Raw genomic sequence first — 17,973 nt, forward strand, 5'->3', positions numbered from 1 at the left:
CCTACAAAACAGTGTTGCAAGAAATCAAAGGCTTTTATGAATAGGTACATTATGTTAATGGATTTGAAGACTCAGTATCGTATGTCGCTTATTCCTAAATTGGTCTATACATTAAACTAATCCCAATCAAAATCACAGTAAGCTGTTTTGTAGGTATCAATAAACCAATTCTAAAACATATATGGAAAGGCAAAGGAACTATAATAGCCAAAAGTTTTGAAAAAGAACAAAAAATAGGAAGATACTACCTGGTTTCAAGAGCTGCTATAAAGCCATGGTAATCAAGAATGTGTGGTACAGGCACAAAGATGGGCACATAGATCACTGGACAAAACAGAGAGCCCAGAAAATAGACCTACACAAATACATTCAGTTGGTTTTTGGCAAAGGCAGTAAAGCAATTCAGTGGAGAAAGGGTAGTTGCTATAACTAACTCTGTTGGAACAATTCAACATCCATATGCAAAAATAAAATCTCAAAGTAGAACTCCTACCTTATACAAAAATTAACTCAAAATGTGTCATAGACTCAAATGCAAAATACAAAAACCCTGAAACTTCTAGAAGAAAACATTGGAAAAAAACAATACACCACCAAAAGCATGGTACATAAAGAAAAGTTTGATATATTGATGCTTATCAAAATAGTTTCACTATCAAAAAAGTTTTACTCTGTGAAGGCCCTATCCAGAGAATAAAAATATTAGGAGAAGCTGTTTGCAAATCACATATCCAGTAAAGGACTTGAGTCCAGAATGCTACAACTATACATCTATTAGAATGGCTAAAATTTTAAAAAATAAAATCATAGGGAATATAGTCAGTGATACTGTGACAGCATTGTTTGGTGACAGATGGTAGCTACACTTGTGAGCACAGCATAGCGTATAGAGTTGCTGAATTGCTGTGTCGAACACCTGAAACTAATGTAACATTGTGTGTCAGCTATACCCAAGTAAAAGTACCCAACAAAACCAAAATACTAAAAACACCCAAGTTCTGGCGAGGATGCAGAACAGCAAGAACTCTCCCACATTCGTGCTTGGAATGCAAACTCATGCACCACTTTGGAAAACAGATCAGCATCTTTTTATGAAGTTCAGTATATACTTGTCATACAACCCAACAATTCTCTCCTAGAGAATTTTCCCAAGTGAATTAAAACTGTTTCTACAGAAATCAGTATTTTTCATAGTTGCCAAAACCTTTGAAGACAACCTAAATGTCCTTCCAGCAGATGAATGGGTGGATGCTATACACACTGTGGAACATTCAAAGGAATACTGCTCAGCAATAAGAAAGGATGAGCTATTTATTCACAGCAGTATAGATGAATCTTAAATGAATTTTACTAAATGAAAGAAGCTGGATCCAAAAGACTACATAGTATATGATTCCATTTACATTTCCTTCTGGAAAATGCAAAGCAGATGAGTGGTTGTTGCCAGGGATGGAGAGAGGAATTGACTACAAATTTGAGGTGAATTTTTGAGGTAATGGAACCATTCTGTGATCCTGTGTTGTTAGATGTACGTATGAGTCAATGCTTGTGTTAAAATCCGTAAAAACTATACAATACATAGAGTGACTTTTACCATATGCAGTTAAAAACCAGGATTCCAGGGGAATTGAAGACTGAATGCAGACCGTGACATGTGAATATAAGTGTATCACAAGTGGGTGAGATGATGGCACTGAAGGGGATGAGGAAGAAAAGAGCTCCCAGTAACTTTGGACATTGTTTTATTCTAGGTAGAACAAAAAAATCGTAGGAAATCATTGTGTTCAAGATAGTAAATTTGTTACACAGTCAAAACAGTGAATACGTTATAGATAGAGAAAGCCAGATTTCTCATTTTTGGGGAAAAAAAGTTACAAATAAGCAAGGTGGGTGTGGGGTTGGGGGAGGCTACAGTGAACCCTGTGTTTCTGGGTTGCAGTTGGAAGTTTCAGTGTGGTTTTTTTTTGACATATATAGGTAGAGAAATATAAATGTATATACACATGAATAGTACACATCATACGTTTCCTAGCTCTGTCTGCTGATAGGCCCTTGAAACAGTGACACCTGGTAACTGAGTACAGCTAGTGCTGGATCTTTGTCTCTAAACATTCTCCAACAAAGGGAATCAGGACTCCTCGGAGAAGTGATTGTAGAGCTGGGGTGACGAAAATTCAAGATGAGTCAGAGAGGTGCCAGAGGATAAGGAAGTGCAGGTGAAAAGCCTGCCTTTCAGAAGAGTTCCCAGTGGCCAAAATGAGAACAGTTTAAGTAACAAAATAAGTAATAGGAGATTTGGATTATTACCCAAGGAAAAAAAATACCAAGTCTATTACCGATACGAGTAAATTATTGAATAAATGAATGGAGAAGGGACAGCTCTTCCTTAGAGAAGAATTCTAATTAACATATGTGAACAGAAAGAGCAAAATAGCAAATCATTGTTATAACACTACAGTACAGAGACCAGGCCAGGCAAGGTCAACGGATGTTAAATGAGTGAGCGAAAGTTTAAGGAAAAACAGGGTATTTGCACATCCTCAAAATGTCTCTCCCCAAATAATTGTTGATTACAAAGGAAAGGTGGTGATTTTTGCAGTGGGGAATGCTCGAAGATGTAACCTTAACCGGGCAATCAAGCTTGACATCACTGGTAATGAGATGGCATGTCTTCTGATATGATGTGCTAAGAGGGTCACAGTCACCTTCTTTGGTATTCTTGCAAAAATCCACGCTCTTTATCTAACTGAGAAAATAAAAGACCCACATTGTGGGACATTCAACAAGATATTCGACCAGTACTTTTCAAAGTTATCAAGGTCATGAAAAACAAGGAAAGATGGGAGGGAACTGTCGAAGACTAGAGGAGACTAAGGATGCATGACAATTAAGGGCATATGGGACGCAGGATTTGGTCCTCAATCAGTACAGGGACATGGTGAAGAAGACCAGGGAAGTCCAAGTGAAGTCTGTAGCTTTCGTTTCTGCTATGGTCTTTTTATTAGTTTTGACAACTGTAACATGTTTCTTTGGAATGTAAACCTGGATGGGGGGGGAACTGCTGGGGTACAGTATGTGATGCTATGCTCTGTTTGTAGCTGCTCTCTAAGAGTAAAATTATGTCAGGATACAAAGTGAAAACTACATACATACATAACAAAGAAATATACTCTACCCTCCCTCCCCCCCCCCCCCCCCCCCCCCCCCCCCCCCCCCCCCCCCCCCCCCCCCCCCGCCAAAAAAAAGGAGTTCAGAAAAAACATTTAAGCATTTTGGATAGTCACCTTTCAGGAACAAGATGTGGAATGCCTGCCACTATTTTTCAGAAATGAAAACCATAGGAAGGTTCATTTAAGACTCAGAAATATGTTTATAAGAATTAGCAGTAAACTGCAGAATTTAAGACAAAACTGCATTTAGGCATTTAGCAACTGGTCAGGATCGCTGGTCTTTTTTACAGAGATCATGAAGCTTCTTTGCAGAATACTCAAAATTTGCCATATAAATAATTTTACACCCTTTTCCCTGAGGTTAAAGTGAAAACTAATACATCACACACCCATAGTATTTTGATGCGAATCTTATCATTGGAGATGTGTAAAAATATCTATAACTAAACAGTCGAAGAACATTTTACCCATATTTGAAATAGCAGTTATAGACCAAGTGATTATTTCTCAGAGTAGATGACCAGCCTCCCTGTTTTATAGTGTTTCGGATGAACTTGCTTTCAGATTGGGATTTCATGTTATCAGTGGTGCCTATAAAGATACCTTTCATAGATTGACAAATTTGACTTACTCAAAGTAAAATAAGGAAAAAACTAGTTAGCAGATGATTTCTAGCCTAATGTTTTCTAGATGCTTAGGAGAAAAGGAGCGAATACATTTCATTCAGCTCTTTTCTGGACATGATTTATCAGTTCACTTCTCTTCCAGTCTCATTTTCTTCATAAGTGTGGCTTTTCCACAGTGAAATTATATCTATGAAAATGGTATTTGCAGATGATCTATAAATCTGTTATTTAAAATCGTTACTAACAAATGTTTGAGTTCTTGTTGTTTCATAACACTGTGCTAGCTGCTGTGGGATAAGGAAACAAAATAATTTCTGCCGACCAAAGAGCACACATCTAGAAGATGAATAATGAACATGTGTGACACAGTGGGCTAGGGACGGGAGGATGAAGTATTCTCAAGATTTCAAATATAAACTGGTATCGTGATGAGGAACTCCTTTGACATACTGTTGCAGCAGCTGGCTGTGTGTAGGTGAGGCCAGCATAGGAGCCGATGAAGCCTGGGGGGAGTGGTGTCTTTAAAGCCTGTCTTTCTTCTGAAATCAACTACCAGTGAAGAAACAAGTAATTTAGATTTGTATTCGTTGCATAAATATAATCATCTCTTGAGAGTTCCAAGTAACTGCCAGTGTCCAAATAACATGTTTTTCTAAAGAAATATTTTATTTTTGAGTATCAACAGTCTTAGTAACTCTTGTATCCCTCTTATGTGCTGAGTACAGTCGGAGGAAGAGGAATTGGAGTTGGTGAGTGTGCCTGAAGGGAGTTACAAATGATCTAGAAAGTACTAATTCTCTTAAACGTTTTTATCTAATGAGTGTTCCCTTTGTTACACAGTTTTTCTTGTAGTTACTAAACACTGCAAGCACTTTGAATAACTGAACCAAGCTACTGGAACTACAGAGTCTGTCTCGTTTCTCTACGTATAATTGTGTATCTTGACCCCTTTTGTTTGCTGGAGGGAACACTGGAACAGAGCCTTTAAAAACAAGAGTTGTCAATGATCACAAGACACTTACTTGTTAAAGATTTTTTTAAGGAAAGATACAAAATACCGTATATAGTTCCCCAAATTATTAACATGTTTTTAGAAAATGACCTCACCCTAGAAGTTCCTCAGATTGTAACACATGGTCTTGTGCCATTTCTCTTTCCTTCAAAAAGATGACATCATTTTTGGTGAGGTCACCTTTTTCAGCGTTGGAATTATTTCATACCATCTGAGATGATCTGAACAATAAGGGGGTTCCCTGTTTACTAAAACAAATGTAATTTACACAGATTTTATACTTTTGTCTAGCAGGAGATACTCTGCTCTTAAAAGTAGCTATTACCTTTTTTCTAGAACAAATGATTTCTATTGGCTTTTCTTCTAGAAAGTAAATCTGACTAAAAAGAACTTTCATTTGATCTATTCTTTGGGAACTAGACTCCCAGATTCACAGAAATGATCATATGAATTCAAAGTCAGCTGCTAATTGGATATTTATAAGGTGGAAAAACTTGAAAATGTTTTAGTTTGTAGCATGGACAAGTGTTCAGATTGCATGAGAGCATGGGGGGAAGGCATCTGTTGGTTGTATTTGTATTTTATTATTACATATATATGCATGCTGGTGTGTTTTGCACAGTTCTTTTCTTTTTAGATAAGGTTGTCTGTGCTCTGTCCTTAAAATAAGAGATCATTCGTTAACTTTGTGATCACTCACAGTTTTAGATGTGGTTTTCTATTTAGGTAAACTAAAATATATTAGTTCGCTGACATTGTGGTGTTGATTACATCATGTGTAGATTCGGACTTTCTTCTGGGGAAATACTTTATTTAGTGATACAGTAATGATTAGAAAACGGAAGTTTAAGTTTATAATTCAGTATAAAATAATTCATCTTAGACTAGTTACCTTAAGTTTTCAGGAGTGCTTCCTTTCAATTCTCTAGCAATATGCTGCCCTCTAGTGGTTTCACAAGTCGCTTACTCAGAAAAGTCAATGCCATGGAGATTAGGATCTTTTGATGGCTGGAACCAATATGTTGGTGTTCACTGTTATGCACGCACGTCCGTGTGCACGCATACACACACACACACACACACACACACACACACACACACCCCACCCCTTCTGGAGGTCATACCAGGAAATTGCCATGGAGATGAAGCTCTGGCATGGATAGAACCAGGCCAAACTGGGTCATGCTGTGTTCTTTTGCCTAGTATTTGACTCTTGAATTTCCAGTGACCAAATCTTAGAACAAATTATATACTCCAAAGTATATCTCTACCTCAAAAACTCATTAATATTATTAACTTGATGCTGAGATGAAAGTGTATTTCCCAGTTACCATAGAGTGACTTCCACATTCCTTAAAATACACCCCAAGTTACAGAATCTCAAAGATAAATTTCTAAATCTTTGTAAACTACAAAATGCAGAAAGCATAAAAGGTATTTGTAATTAAGAAACAAATACATAACCTGAAACTATAAACAGTTCATATCCTTTATAACTTATGCTGATTCAGACTCTATTAAATTTTTTTTGGTGTTTATTTTTGAGAGAGAGGGAGAGAGTGTGTGTGTGTAAGCAGGGGGGAGGGGCAAAGGGAGAGAAGAGGCAGAGAATCAGAAGCAGGCTCCGTGCTGTCAGCACAAAGCCCGACTTGGAGCTTGAACTCACAAACTGTCAGATCATGACCTGAGCCAAAGTCAGATGCTCAACTGACCGAGATACCCAGGTGCCCCTTTTTTTAAAATTGTTTTTAATTGCTGAATCAGACTGTAAAACGTAATTAGTTTTAAATGTGGAGCTCTGTGGTCAAAACCAAAATAATAATTACAAACACCATCTATTAGCATTTAGGAAGTTGTTCAAATTGATTTGAACTCTCAGATATAATCATGGATGGCTCTGACCCAAAGTGAGGAAGGACGGACTGGTGCCTTGGGGCCTACACTAAAAACTCTTCTGGTAAGAGCCTGGCTACATAGATTCCTTGAGCAGCCTTGCTGTACTAAAACACCTTTACTTCATGGTAGCTCCAGGGGCATACCTATGTCAGAAGGAATAAATATATTTTCCCCCCTCTTTTTTTGTTAACCAGTTATAGAAATCTTGGGAGGGTTTCTTGGGACAATAAAGATACTGTGTTACATCTGTATAGTACTTCAGTTACCAAAGCACTTCCCACCTGTGATCTCAATAGAGCTTCACAAGGTAGGACTACAAGATCACTGTCTTCCCTACTGTACAAAGAGAGGTTAAATGATTTCCCCCCTACTTAGGAAATAGTGAATTTGTGACAAAAACCCAGGTGCTATAGCCACATACTAAATGGTCTTTGTTAATTAGAATAGAAACTTCAAGACTGGGTGGAAAATACAAACTAAAAAGAAATAAACAGATCTGGATCCGAATCAAATGATCAACATTCAAGCATCTAAATCTGGCCAAAGGCCTTCCATCTGAAATGGTGATAGAGAAAACCGAATCACACTCTTGAGTCTTCATAATCTTAAGGGCACTGAATTGTGGTTTTATTGATATGACTTATACCCCCAAATGTAAGTTTTCAGGCTGTAATTTCATTTAAAACAATAATAACCCTGGGGGAGATATGCTTTGGCCTTCTTGTGTGCTGACTGCATGGATCAAGGAGTCTGTTCCTGTGATCTTCGTTTTGGAGTGTTCCCTTAGGCCACTGTGGTGAGAAACTGCTCTGTCATCCCCCAACATGTACTGGAGTGGCCATCTTAAACTGACTTGATTATTCGATAGTTGATATTTTTTTAAATTTTTTTTTAACGCTTATTTATTTTTGAGACAGAGAGCATGAATGGGGGAGGGTCAGAGAGAGGGAGACACAGAATCCGAAACAGGCTCCAGGCTCTGAGCTGTCAGCACAGAGCCTGACGCGGGGCTCGAACTCATGGACCGCGAGATCATGACCTGAGCCGAAGTCGGCCGCTTAACCGACTGAGCCACCCACGTGCCCCGGTAGTTGATTTTTAAAATTCATTCCTAGTGTAGATAGAATACCACGTAGATGGAGTCAGTCAGCAAGCATTTAATTTCGCTCCATTCACAGCTCTACCAAAAGTATGTTAGTCACAAGCTCTCTCTATGCAAAGCCTCTCCTTTCAGAAGAGTTGGGGACTGAGGGATGCATATCCGAACCTACTGCTAAGAAATAGGTCACTGGGTGGGTGATGTTGACAGTGGAGGAGGCTGAGCACGTACGGGGGCGGGGTAAGTGGTGTGTGCGCAGTGTGCGGGCACATCAACTGCAGGATCACCGGGAAGGAAATCTGAAAGCAAGCTGTACTTCAGCAAGCCAAGACTTAAAACCATGTTAACATGGAAATGCTGCAACTATAAGTAGTTTTGATCCCTAAACTCATGGACTTACGTTGTCTGTATACAAATGACTTTTGCTCTCTTCAGGTCTTTAAAACCCAGACGTTTATTTCAGGTAGCCTGGCGGTTTTTGTAGCGCCATTGAGTCCTTATTTATGTTAACACATAAAAGTGTTATCACCCATAATGCAAGTTTCTGTTTTAAGGGTATATCCTCGACATCAATAAACTCTGAAAAAGACAAGGGAAAATGAATAGTTAACTATGTTCCTTGAAATTAAACATTTAGTTATTCCCATTAGTGTTATTAAAGATTTTTTTTCACATTATCACTGCTTTAAGAAATGATGACATTCACATCATAAAACTGTGAAAAATGTCACTTTTAAATTGAATGTTATTTTTAAAATACTAAGTCTGAGTATAAATACTCAAATAATGACACTTTTTCTGCCCTCTCACAGAATACCCAGAGGATAAGCAGTTCTCAAGCCACTCAACCTCTAGCTACCCCAGTCGTGTCTGTGACCACCCCAAGCTTGCCTCCACAGGGACTGGTGTACTCAGCCATGCCGACCGCCTACAACACTGGTGAGCCTGCTCTCGTGCCTTTTGTGGATTTTAGTTTGTTTTGTGATCAGCATGTGCTTTTGTGATTTTTTTTTTTTAAGTGTATTGATCGAAATAAATGATTTCCAGTGTTTTAGATTCACATTTGGATGTATTAAAACAAATACTAGCTTTGAAAAATGTACAGAAAATACATTGACTGTAGAATGGTTTCCCAGCATCGACCTTTACTTCCCCCTGACAAACAGGCGGCCGTTCTCACAATTCCGGCCCGTGCGTCAGACCGAGGAGGATGGACTGTCGTCGTTTCTCATCTCACAGTCCCTCACTCTTCCCAGCTGTTGAAGGAAGAGGTTTTTCTCTTCATGCCGTGTTAGCCAGCTTGGGGAAGACGGAGCCTCCTTGCACTCGGGACCCCGCAGGGCAGTGGATGTGTCACTGTGCCGGGCACGTTGTGTTGTCCTCCATGTGTTTGTGCCCCGGGAACAAGACCAGGCCCTTTCTTGTTTCTCCTCAGAGCCAGTCACTCCCCTTTTGGGAGAGGAGCTTTTCGCCCATTTATGTTTATTTAGACGTTTCATTTTAAAATCCACTATTTCGGGGCGGTGTTAAGAAAAGCTACAACCGCTGCCCTGAGTGCAGGGGTGCGTGGAGCCGCGCAGACTGTGTGGACAGTCCTCCACATACATCTGCCCTTCCGGGGAGAGGCAGGAGGTGTGTGGCTGCACTTTCACCGGCTGAGAGGCAAGCACCCGATGCTTCAGAGAAGGAAACAGTTAAATTTTACCTTGTCAGTTATGAAGAGACTGCAGTATAGGGCGTATATTCTTCTCATGATTCTTCTAAGTAGACTGTAATAAAAACCAGCTAATTTTAGACTTCAGGGTAAATGCTTTAGCACGGTGTTTTCAAACTGCTGTCTGGAGCTCCCTGAGGCCACTGATACATTTGATTGTCACTTTAATTGCATGTAGTGCACTTAAAACAAAATTGTAAAAGGTTTTGTTGAAAAAGCCTTTCAGAAAAATGTCGACCTTTTCTAATTGATATGAAAAAGAAACATGTCCGAATCTACTAAGTGCAAAATCTAGGGTAAAACAAGAGATTACGCATTCATAGAAATTGTTTCATTCCACTGATGACCAGCTAGCTGTATGAGTGACAGTATGCTAGGGACATAGCTTTTCTCCCGAGTTTCTGCCAGCTAAGGAGCAGGACATACATGAGATGGCAGCTATGGAGGTAAAGCTGCCTCCAGTGGCCGAGGTTGGCAGTTGGTGCTCTGAGACTTAAGCATGTGAGGAGGAAAGAGGGAAATCTAAGAGCTAGAATGTTCCAGAGGGATACTAGCTGAGAAGATGGGGCTTGAACTGGTCTTCAAGTGAGAGTAGTTTACTGAATAATACTTCGTGACGGGTTTTTCAGTATACTTAGAAACTCCACTATGCTTGTTTTTAGAAATGCAGTTGGATTCGCAAGAACGTGTTTTTCTAAAAGTGCAGAAGGATTCACCAAAACATAAAAATGGAGTCCTGTTCTCTCAAAAGCATCAATCGCGTGGCTTCAGTCTGATTCCTTCTTTTAACTTAGACTTTGCACTCTTTTTCAGAGCATGTATTTGGCTTAATTTTACCATATTATCTTTAATGTATTTAGTTGCCCTTTCTAAAAATATAACCGTTTTCATCTTTCTTTAGTATATCATCTGGCTTTCGGTACATATTTAGAGTCAGACTTGTGCCAGATGGTCAATAAAGGGATAAAACAATGAGCAACATTTCAAAAAATACAACAGTTGTTATGCAGACACTTCCTCATGCCCATCAGTAAGGTCACTCCCAGCTTCCTAGACTTGCTCGTGCATCCATTCAGCACATACTTATCAAACACCTACTATGAGGCAGGTACTGGGCCAGGCACAACAGGAGTGTGGCTAGTAGTGGAACTTAGGGAGTGTTGGGGGAGAAAGACACAGGATAGACAGCTCTCGGAATAATTTATTGTAGTCATATTAAGAGCTGCATTGAAGCTTTGACCTAAAGGAGCACAGGTGACTCAGCCAGGCAGAGTGTGGAGAGTGTTCCAGGGAGAGGGAGCACTGTGTACAAAGACGAGGAGATAGGAGCATGACGGGGAGGACAGGGATGGTGGAGGGCAGTTAGAGTTGAAACTGTAGAGGTAAGAAATTTAGAGGCCATGTTGAAGATTTTGGATATTGAGAGTGCTGGGAAGCCATAAAGTTTTAAGCAGAGAGGTAGCATGACCATATTTGTTGTTTTAAGATCACATTGACTGCAGTGTTCAGAGGGGCAAAACTGCATGCAAGGAACCCACGTGGGGGGCTGGATCAATGGCCCCAGTGGCGAATACTGATGGCTCTGACTGGAGTGGTGCTGGTAGAGCTGGTGACTCAGGCAGTATGGAGAGACAGTACGTAGAATTGAGCAGCCTTGGTGGTTGGTGGTGGAAGTGGGAGGGAAGTATCAACACCCACGGGCCTCTGGCACCGGCAACGAGGTGAAAGTCGGTGCCGTTTATCAAGATGAGGAGGTTTGGAGGAAAAGAGGAATCCAGCTTGGGTGTCAAATTTGAGTGGTTTGGAGGGACATCCAGATGGATGTAGCAAGTTAGCAAGTAGGGGGTTGGGAATACTGGAGGTGGAGAGAGTTGTGAGGCGCAGGGGGGCGCTGTGGAAGGCAGCGGTGCTCGGGTGTCCCCACACCAGCCTCTGGGAACGCACCAGGCGGTCAGGAGACCGTGGCATGAGGAGCAAGCATAGAGGCACGCGGAACCCGAGCACCGCCTGCACTGTTTCCGCTCCGGTCCTTTTTTATTGACGTTAATTTGCTAGGAAGACCAACTTATTTAAATACCTCTCTTGAGACATGGAAAAGCAGTTGAAACTAGAAGGGTTTTTGCCACCTCTCTTTAAAACTAAATGGAAAAGACAAGTGTTAATGAAGAACTGAAATAACTCTATGTGTGAATGATACCTAATGTCCTAGGTCTTGGCCGAAGTGACTTGTGTCTGAAGCATTCATATAAAATAACCTATATTATATATTGTACTCTTGTAACACTTAAGTATTTTCATGAACTTGAAATTGTTTTGCAGGCAGTCAGAAACCTTTGACAGCCCCTGTACTTTGAGCAAATGCCGTTAATCAGTTGTGTAATAATGTATGATTTATGCCACTGAGCTTGGCGCTGCATGGGAAGGGGTGCCGTGTCTTTCCTGTTGCCCTTGTACTTCAAGAAACTAAGACCTGCTGTTCCAGACTCAGCCTGACCTGTCCCTCTTCTTCCGGAGGGTAGTGCTGGGCACATTTAAAATAATGGTTATGTAGGAACATCCTTTAGCAATGGCCTTTTCATTATTTCTATTTGCTGGAAAAAGTATCTCAACTTCTTGTGAGACATTAAACTTATAAACATTTAGTACAAAGTTGAAACTTACTGAAATAATCCCAGATAAGCAAATATAGCCAGGACCTGTTGGCCTCCCAGAAGAAGAACCGTTGTGGGGTTAGACCTGTGTGGTGTTTTAGGTTATGAAGTGCCTGGCTTCTCTCAAGCTAGGAGCTTCTGGAGCTACTATTTGAAAAGCCTATTTTGCACGGGCCTCTTATTACACACACGAGCAAGATTTCTTTCCTTGTTTTAGATTACTCGCTGACTAGTGCGGACCTGTCGGCCCTGCAGGGCTTCAACTCGCCGGGAATGCTGTCTCTGGGACAGGTGTCGGCCTGGCAGCAACACCATTTAGGACAAGCAGCCCTCAGCTCTCTGGTGTGAGTAGCTAGAAATTTTCCCCAGATCTCTATTCCCAACCCGTGCACTTTCTTTTTCTAGCTGTTACAGTCTTCACGCTGTTGACTTTCACATGACTGTCCTACAGTGATTCTTTTTTAGGTGGTACAAGTGTTTGGAGAAAAGATTTTCTTTATGATGATTCTAGATAATAGCTGGGATACCGAGCAAACTAGGCATTCCTTGAAGAAATTCGGGGAGCAAGCCTTCTCTTGTATGGAGGTAGAGAGACACATAGTAACCAAGGGGCACTGTGGCACCGATGTCACCCGTATGCACCTCCTACCTACCCACCAGTGATTAAGCCACCGGTCCCAGCTCTCCTTCCCAACCTCTATATCTGATTCCAGTGTTGGAAAAAGGCAGCTTTGAGGTATTCAGGCCCACCTACCACTTTTTTGGGGGGTTTTCTCTGCTTTGGTGATTAGATAAGGGATAGAAAAACAAGTGGCCAACCCTCATGGAGGCCAGCTGGGTGTGCTCTTCTGTCTCCTCTGCTGAGATGCTCTCCAGCTACACAGCCCTATTGCTGACCCGGTTCTGCAAAGGCTCTGTTCCTTCTCCTTCCTGCTAGCGACGCCTGACTCCCCCTGGGCACCACCATACATTCTCTTCACTCAGGTCCCCTCACCCTGCCCATAAGGGGTGTTCTCTTTGTTGAACTCTGCTTGGTGAGGTACAGTGTGTGCAGCGAGCCAGCTGGGATCAACCCACGTGAATCCCCATAGCCTGATTCACACACAAGATACCAAACCCCTGCCATTCCTCCCCTGCTATCCACAGAGAAAGCAAAGGTTATTTTCCTTCATTTATTTTCTTTGCATGTTGGCCTTTGAGGCGTCTGTTCATCCTGATGAACACACTAAAAATAGCCCCACAGAAGCAAGTGGAAGTGGCTTGGCACTCAGGATGGGGGAACAGGCTGGACGCACACACTGTGCTGTACTACTCTGAGCAAGTTAGCCTTTCCGAGACCCTTTCCTCACCTGGAAAGTAGCGTGATGTTACTGAAGAAACCAAGGAAGAGAGGAAGCGGAACCCAGGCTGCCGTGTCGTTCCTCTCTCGTCTCTCTGCTGCACGGCATCAGACACTGACACTGCTTTGCATACTTCACCTGCTAGAGTACCACGGGTGCGGGTCGAACTAGCCTCTAAAGCTCCCATCTGTCCTGTTCTTTTTCTTCCAAGGAGAGGTAACTAAAACCAGTGTTGGGGAATTCTGACAGCATTTCGGTCAGGCGGTATCTGTAATACACTCCGGTTACACGGATGCGCTCACAAACCACTTAACGTCTTTTTTTTTTCTTCCTTCAGTGCTGGAGGGCAGTTATCTCAGGGTTCGAATTTATCCATTAATACCAACCAAAACATCAACATTAAGTCAGAACCAATTTCACCTCCCCGGGATCGAATGACCCCGTCAGGCTTCCAGCAGCAGCAGCAGCCGCAGCCGCAGCCCCCCCAGCCCCCCCAGCCCCCCAGCCCCGGCAGGAAATGGGGCGCTCCCCCGTGGACAGTCTGAGCAGCTCGAGCAGCTCCTACGACGGTAGTGACCGGGAGGATCCGCGGGGCGACTTCCACTCTCCAATTGTGCTTGGCCGACCCCCGAACAGTGAAGACAGAGAAAGCCCTTCTGTAAAGCGAATGAGGATGGACGCATGGGTGACCTAAGGCTTCCAGGCTGGTGTTTGTACGTGGCGTTACTGCAGTGAACTGCCCTACATATCTAAATTGGTAAATAAGGACATGAGTTAAATATATTTATATGTACATACATACATATATATCCCTTTATATATATATATGTATGTGGGCGTGAGTGTGTGTATGTGTGGGTGTGTGTCACATACGGAATCAGGCACTTACCTGCCTCGTAGATCTGCAGATGTGCGTCCCATGGCAAACAAAGCACCCTGTAGGCGGAGTCTAGTCTGGCACTTCCTTGGACTACTTGTTTCATAAGATAACCAGTTTTTGCAGAGAAACGTGTACCCATATATGATTCTCCCACACTAGCTTGCAGAAACCTAGAGGGCCCCTACTTGTTTTATTTAACTGTGCAGTGACTGTAGTTACTTAAGAAAAATGCTTTGTAGAACAGAGCAGTAGAAAAGCAGGAACCAAGAAAGCAATACTGTACATAAAATGTCATTTATATTAATTACCCAGCCTGGCATGGGTCTCTGTTGCAGAGGGGTGCATGGGAAGGGCTGTTGATATTTTAAAAAACAAAACAAAAAAGCCCCACACATAACTGTTTTGCACGTGCAAAAATGTATTGGGTCAGAGAAGTGATCTTTAGCTAATAAAAAAGAGAGAGAGTAGAAAACACGCATGAGATATTCAGAAAATACTAGCCTAGAAATATAGAGCATTAACAAAATAAATTAATATATTAAGTTATAATTGGACTATGTCAGAAGTTTCTTTTTACATTCATATCTTAAAGAAACTGATTTTAGCTCATGTATATTTTATATGAAAGAAAAGAAAACACCCTTATGAATTGATGACTATATATAAAATTATATTCACTACTTTTGAACACATTCTGCTATGAATTATTTATATAAGCCAAAGCTGTATGTTGTAACTTTTTTTTTAAGAGAATAGCTTTATCTTGTTTTAACTTTTTAGTTTTATTTTAAGAGGGGGAAAAAAAAACAAAACAAAAATATCTTGCAAGCAGAACCTTGGAAAAAAAAAGCCATGAACACTTATTATTCTATATGTAAATTAAAAGTTGAGCCAAACTCTTTGTGTATATAGCATCTTAAATATATTATCACCTTTGATGTAAGTACCTATGTATTGTATGGTCACCAGATTAAAAAGTATATTTTTGTGGATTGCCGCCAATTTGGGGGGAAAAGGCGAGATCCTTATCAAGTAGAGTATTCACTGTTTAATATTTACTATTTTGTTAAATATACTGTACTTTGGATTTTAATTATTAGCCCAGTCTTTTTCGGAGGATTGTATAAAGGGGTTTCTCCCCTCACTGGTGGTGAATGTGTGATGTTACATTGTAATCTTTGTGCTGTATGGGTTGAGCATCATTATATATTTTATATGTGTACATAAATAGCAAAGTGGCAAAAAAAAAAAAACTGGTGTTAAGTTCATCTTGCATAAATATAAAATGTGTTGTAACAGATTTTATAAGGCATTATTTAAAACTTGCCTTTCGTGAGGAAAAAAATATAGTAGAAAAAGCTGACCTAATTTAACTAATATTAGAGATCATGGCAAAATAGTAGATGAGCACAAAGGTTTTATAAGTGGTAAATGATTAGGGAGAAATAATTTTTGGGGGAAGGGATCTTTTCTTCCTTGACCCTCTAAAATAGAATGATGCAGCTGGTTACAAAATCCTACCATCCTGAACTCTCTGTGCAGTGAAATGACACTTTGGTGTGGGGAGAAATTCTCTCGTGGGCAGATCCTTGGCACGGCCTGCCGTCCTAATGGAGCCCGTGCCGCACTCAGCTTAGCTTCTGAACAAGGCCTTACTCCTCCTGCAGGAAGACAGCGAAGGCGTGATAGCAGGTTCGTGCGTTTCCTGGGCTTGTGCCACAAACAAAATTCAAAGTCCTGTATATCTTTCATCATAGATTTTTTAAATACTCCCTTTCCTGAGAAACTCAAAATAAGGGTTTAAGAGTTGCTGCTATTTTGTATTTTACACTTAATATTGAGCAGCTACCTACAGTTTTTACTTACGTTTTGCTTTTCCCCTAAATTGCCTTCCTTTTGACAATTTCCTCATAATGCTATTTGTGACAAATCATCAGCCAGGTTTCCTGACTGACACATAGGTATTAGGTACAGGATAAACCTGTGGCGTTCACAACTAAAAAAAATGGAATTCTGTTTTAATTTTTGATAGAGGCCAAAAAAGGGAGGGTGATGTGCCGTCTCCTCTCGCCAGTATAGACATTTGGCTCGTCCTCAGAAAGGATTAGTTTTTCGTTAAAATGTACTTCTTTTACTGAACTACATACAGGCACATTTCTTCATAAGGTCACACTTAATTGAAACAAGACAGTCTCCCAACACTGAATTTCCAAGATGATCCTTACCACTTTGTAAACCATTTATAGCTTTGAAAGTGTTAAGTGATTCTTTCGTTATTATTTATGCATGTTCATGAACTTCTGCTGTACATTGGAATAGGAGTTAACACATTCACATTTACTGTCTATTTTCTTGTGTGCCTTATGAGATGGCTTTTCTGACTGTATCTCAATAGTCTTTCTTTCTATGCAGGTTTATAATCAGTACAACTACTGTTTTCTAAAATAATAGTACACAAGGCTCGGAGTTTGTATTTCAATTACACTGACCAAGTAACAATGTATTCCGTTTTCAGGAAGTGAATATTTGACTGTTAACCCTCTTCCTGTATGCCCAGTGTGACGTGGAGCATACGGACTTGACAGACACCCCTCACCCAGACACCATGTACAAACACATACACATGCACATCTCCTGGTGGAAACCAACTCAGAGCGGGGAAGACACGAATGGTGTTTCTTTAGAACCGACTTTTCTTACCGTTTTAGACTCATGTGTTTTGTATGACACCATCACAAGAAAATTTTATCCTTCAGATGAAGTATTTTATTACTAAAAGACAAAAACAAAAAAAGCTTAGAGTACACCGCACTGGTTGAAGTACAGTTTCCCTCCGTGCGCCGCCCGGCACGACACTGAGAGCAGAGCCACCATCGTATGTCTGCAGATGGTCCCGATCAAAACTCCATCTTTTGAGCCCTAATTCTGTCCATTGTGTTCGAGACTAAATCAGGGGTTTGTTCTAAAAGAACAGTATATGTTTTACCATTTCCTTTACCTATAAGGACAGCTAACAAAGCATTAACATATTTTCTTGATTAACCATCATGCGCACAAGAAATACATAGTAAATAAGGAACCAGAAAACTCCTGGCGTCGGATCATGAGAAGCTAGATGAGTAGAATGTGAAAAAGATTTTACAAATGTAAAACTTTTATTTCTCTGTAGAAACTTTCTTCACTTTGCTGTGCAAGAAGACACTGCTTTGCTATATTTAAAATGGCTTTTTTAAAAAGAGATTTATGTATTTGGTAAATGTTTGTAGTCAACAGTTCACACAAGAAGCTGTACACGGTTTGATCACGTAAAACCGTTTGGCGGCACAAGCTGGACTTTGTTGCCATCCTTGAGATGAACCTTTTAAGAAAAATAAGTTAATCTCAATTTTTCCCTGAATGTGTTGTTTTTTCTTCATTATACAATAAATATTATAGTGAACTTTTTATCAAATGGTTAAGAAAATGCTAGAGGTTGTTGTAAACTATTTGTATCCTGCACTCACTACAGTAAAGACGGACTGGCTTTTCCTGTGTACTCCAGACTCTGTCGTGTTTGCCGCCAGTCGGCCCCTCTGTCCCCCCGAG

General features: G+C 40.7%; 2 protein-coding genes across 2 annotated transcripts in view; one reads left to right on the plus strand and one right to left on the minus strand.

Moving 5' to 3' along the window:
* Positions 1-17,923, plus strand: part of MEF2A (myocyte enhancer factor 2A) — a 165,434-nt gene extending 147,511 nt beyond the window's left edge. Inside the window, 5 exon segments of the mRNA XM_043554788.1 lie at positions 4,522-4,545; positions 8,616-8,742; positions 12,386-12,512; positions 13,846-14,005; positions 14,008-17,923. Of these exon segments, the coding sequence (XP_043410723.1) occupies positions 4,522-4,545; positions 8,616-8,742; positions 12,386-12,512; positions 13,846-14,005; positions 14,008-14,202 (633 nt within the window). The 3' untranslated portion in view covers positions 14,203-17,923.
* LYSMD4 (LysM domain containing 4) overlaps positions 17,132-17,973 on the minus strand; it is a 30,843-nt gene continuing 30,001 nt past the window's right edge. The window contains exon 4 of the transcript XR_006293202.1: positions 17,132-17,746. The gene's annotated coding sequence lies outside the window, so the exon portion shown is untranslated. The remainder of the gene's footprint in view (positions 17,747-17,973) is intronic.

This window comes from Prionailurus bengalensis, chromosome B3, assembly GCF_016509475.1.
Source record: "Prionailurus bengalensis isolate Pbe53 chromosome B3, Fcat_Pben_1.1_paternal_pri, whole genome shotgun sequence".
Taxonomy (NCBI): domain Eukaryota; kingdom Metazoa; phylum Chordata; class Mammalia; order Carnivora; family Felidae; genus Prionailurus; species Prionailurus bengalensis.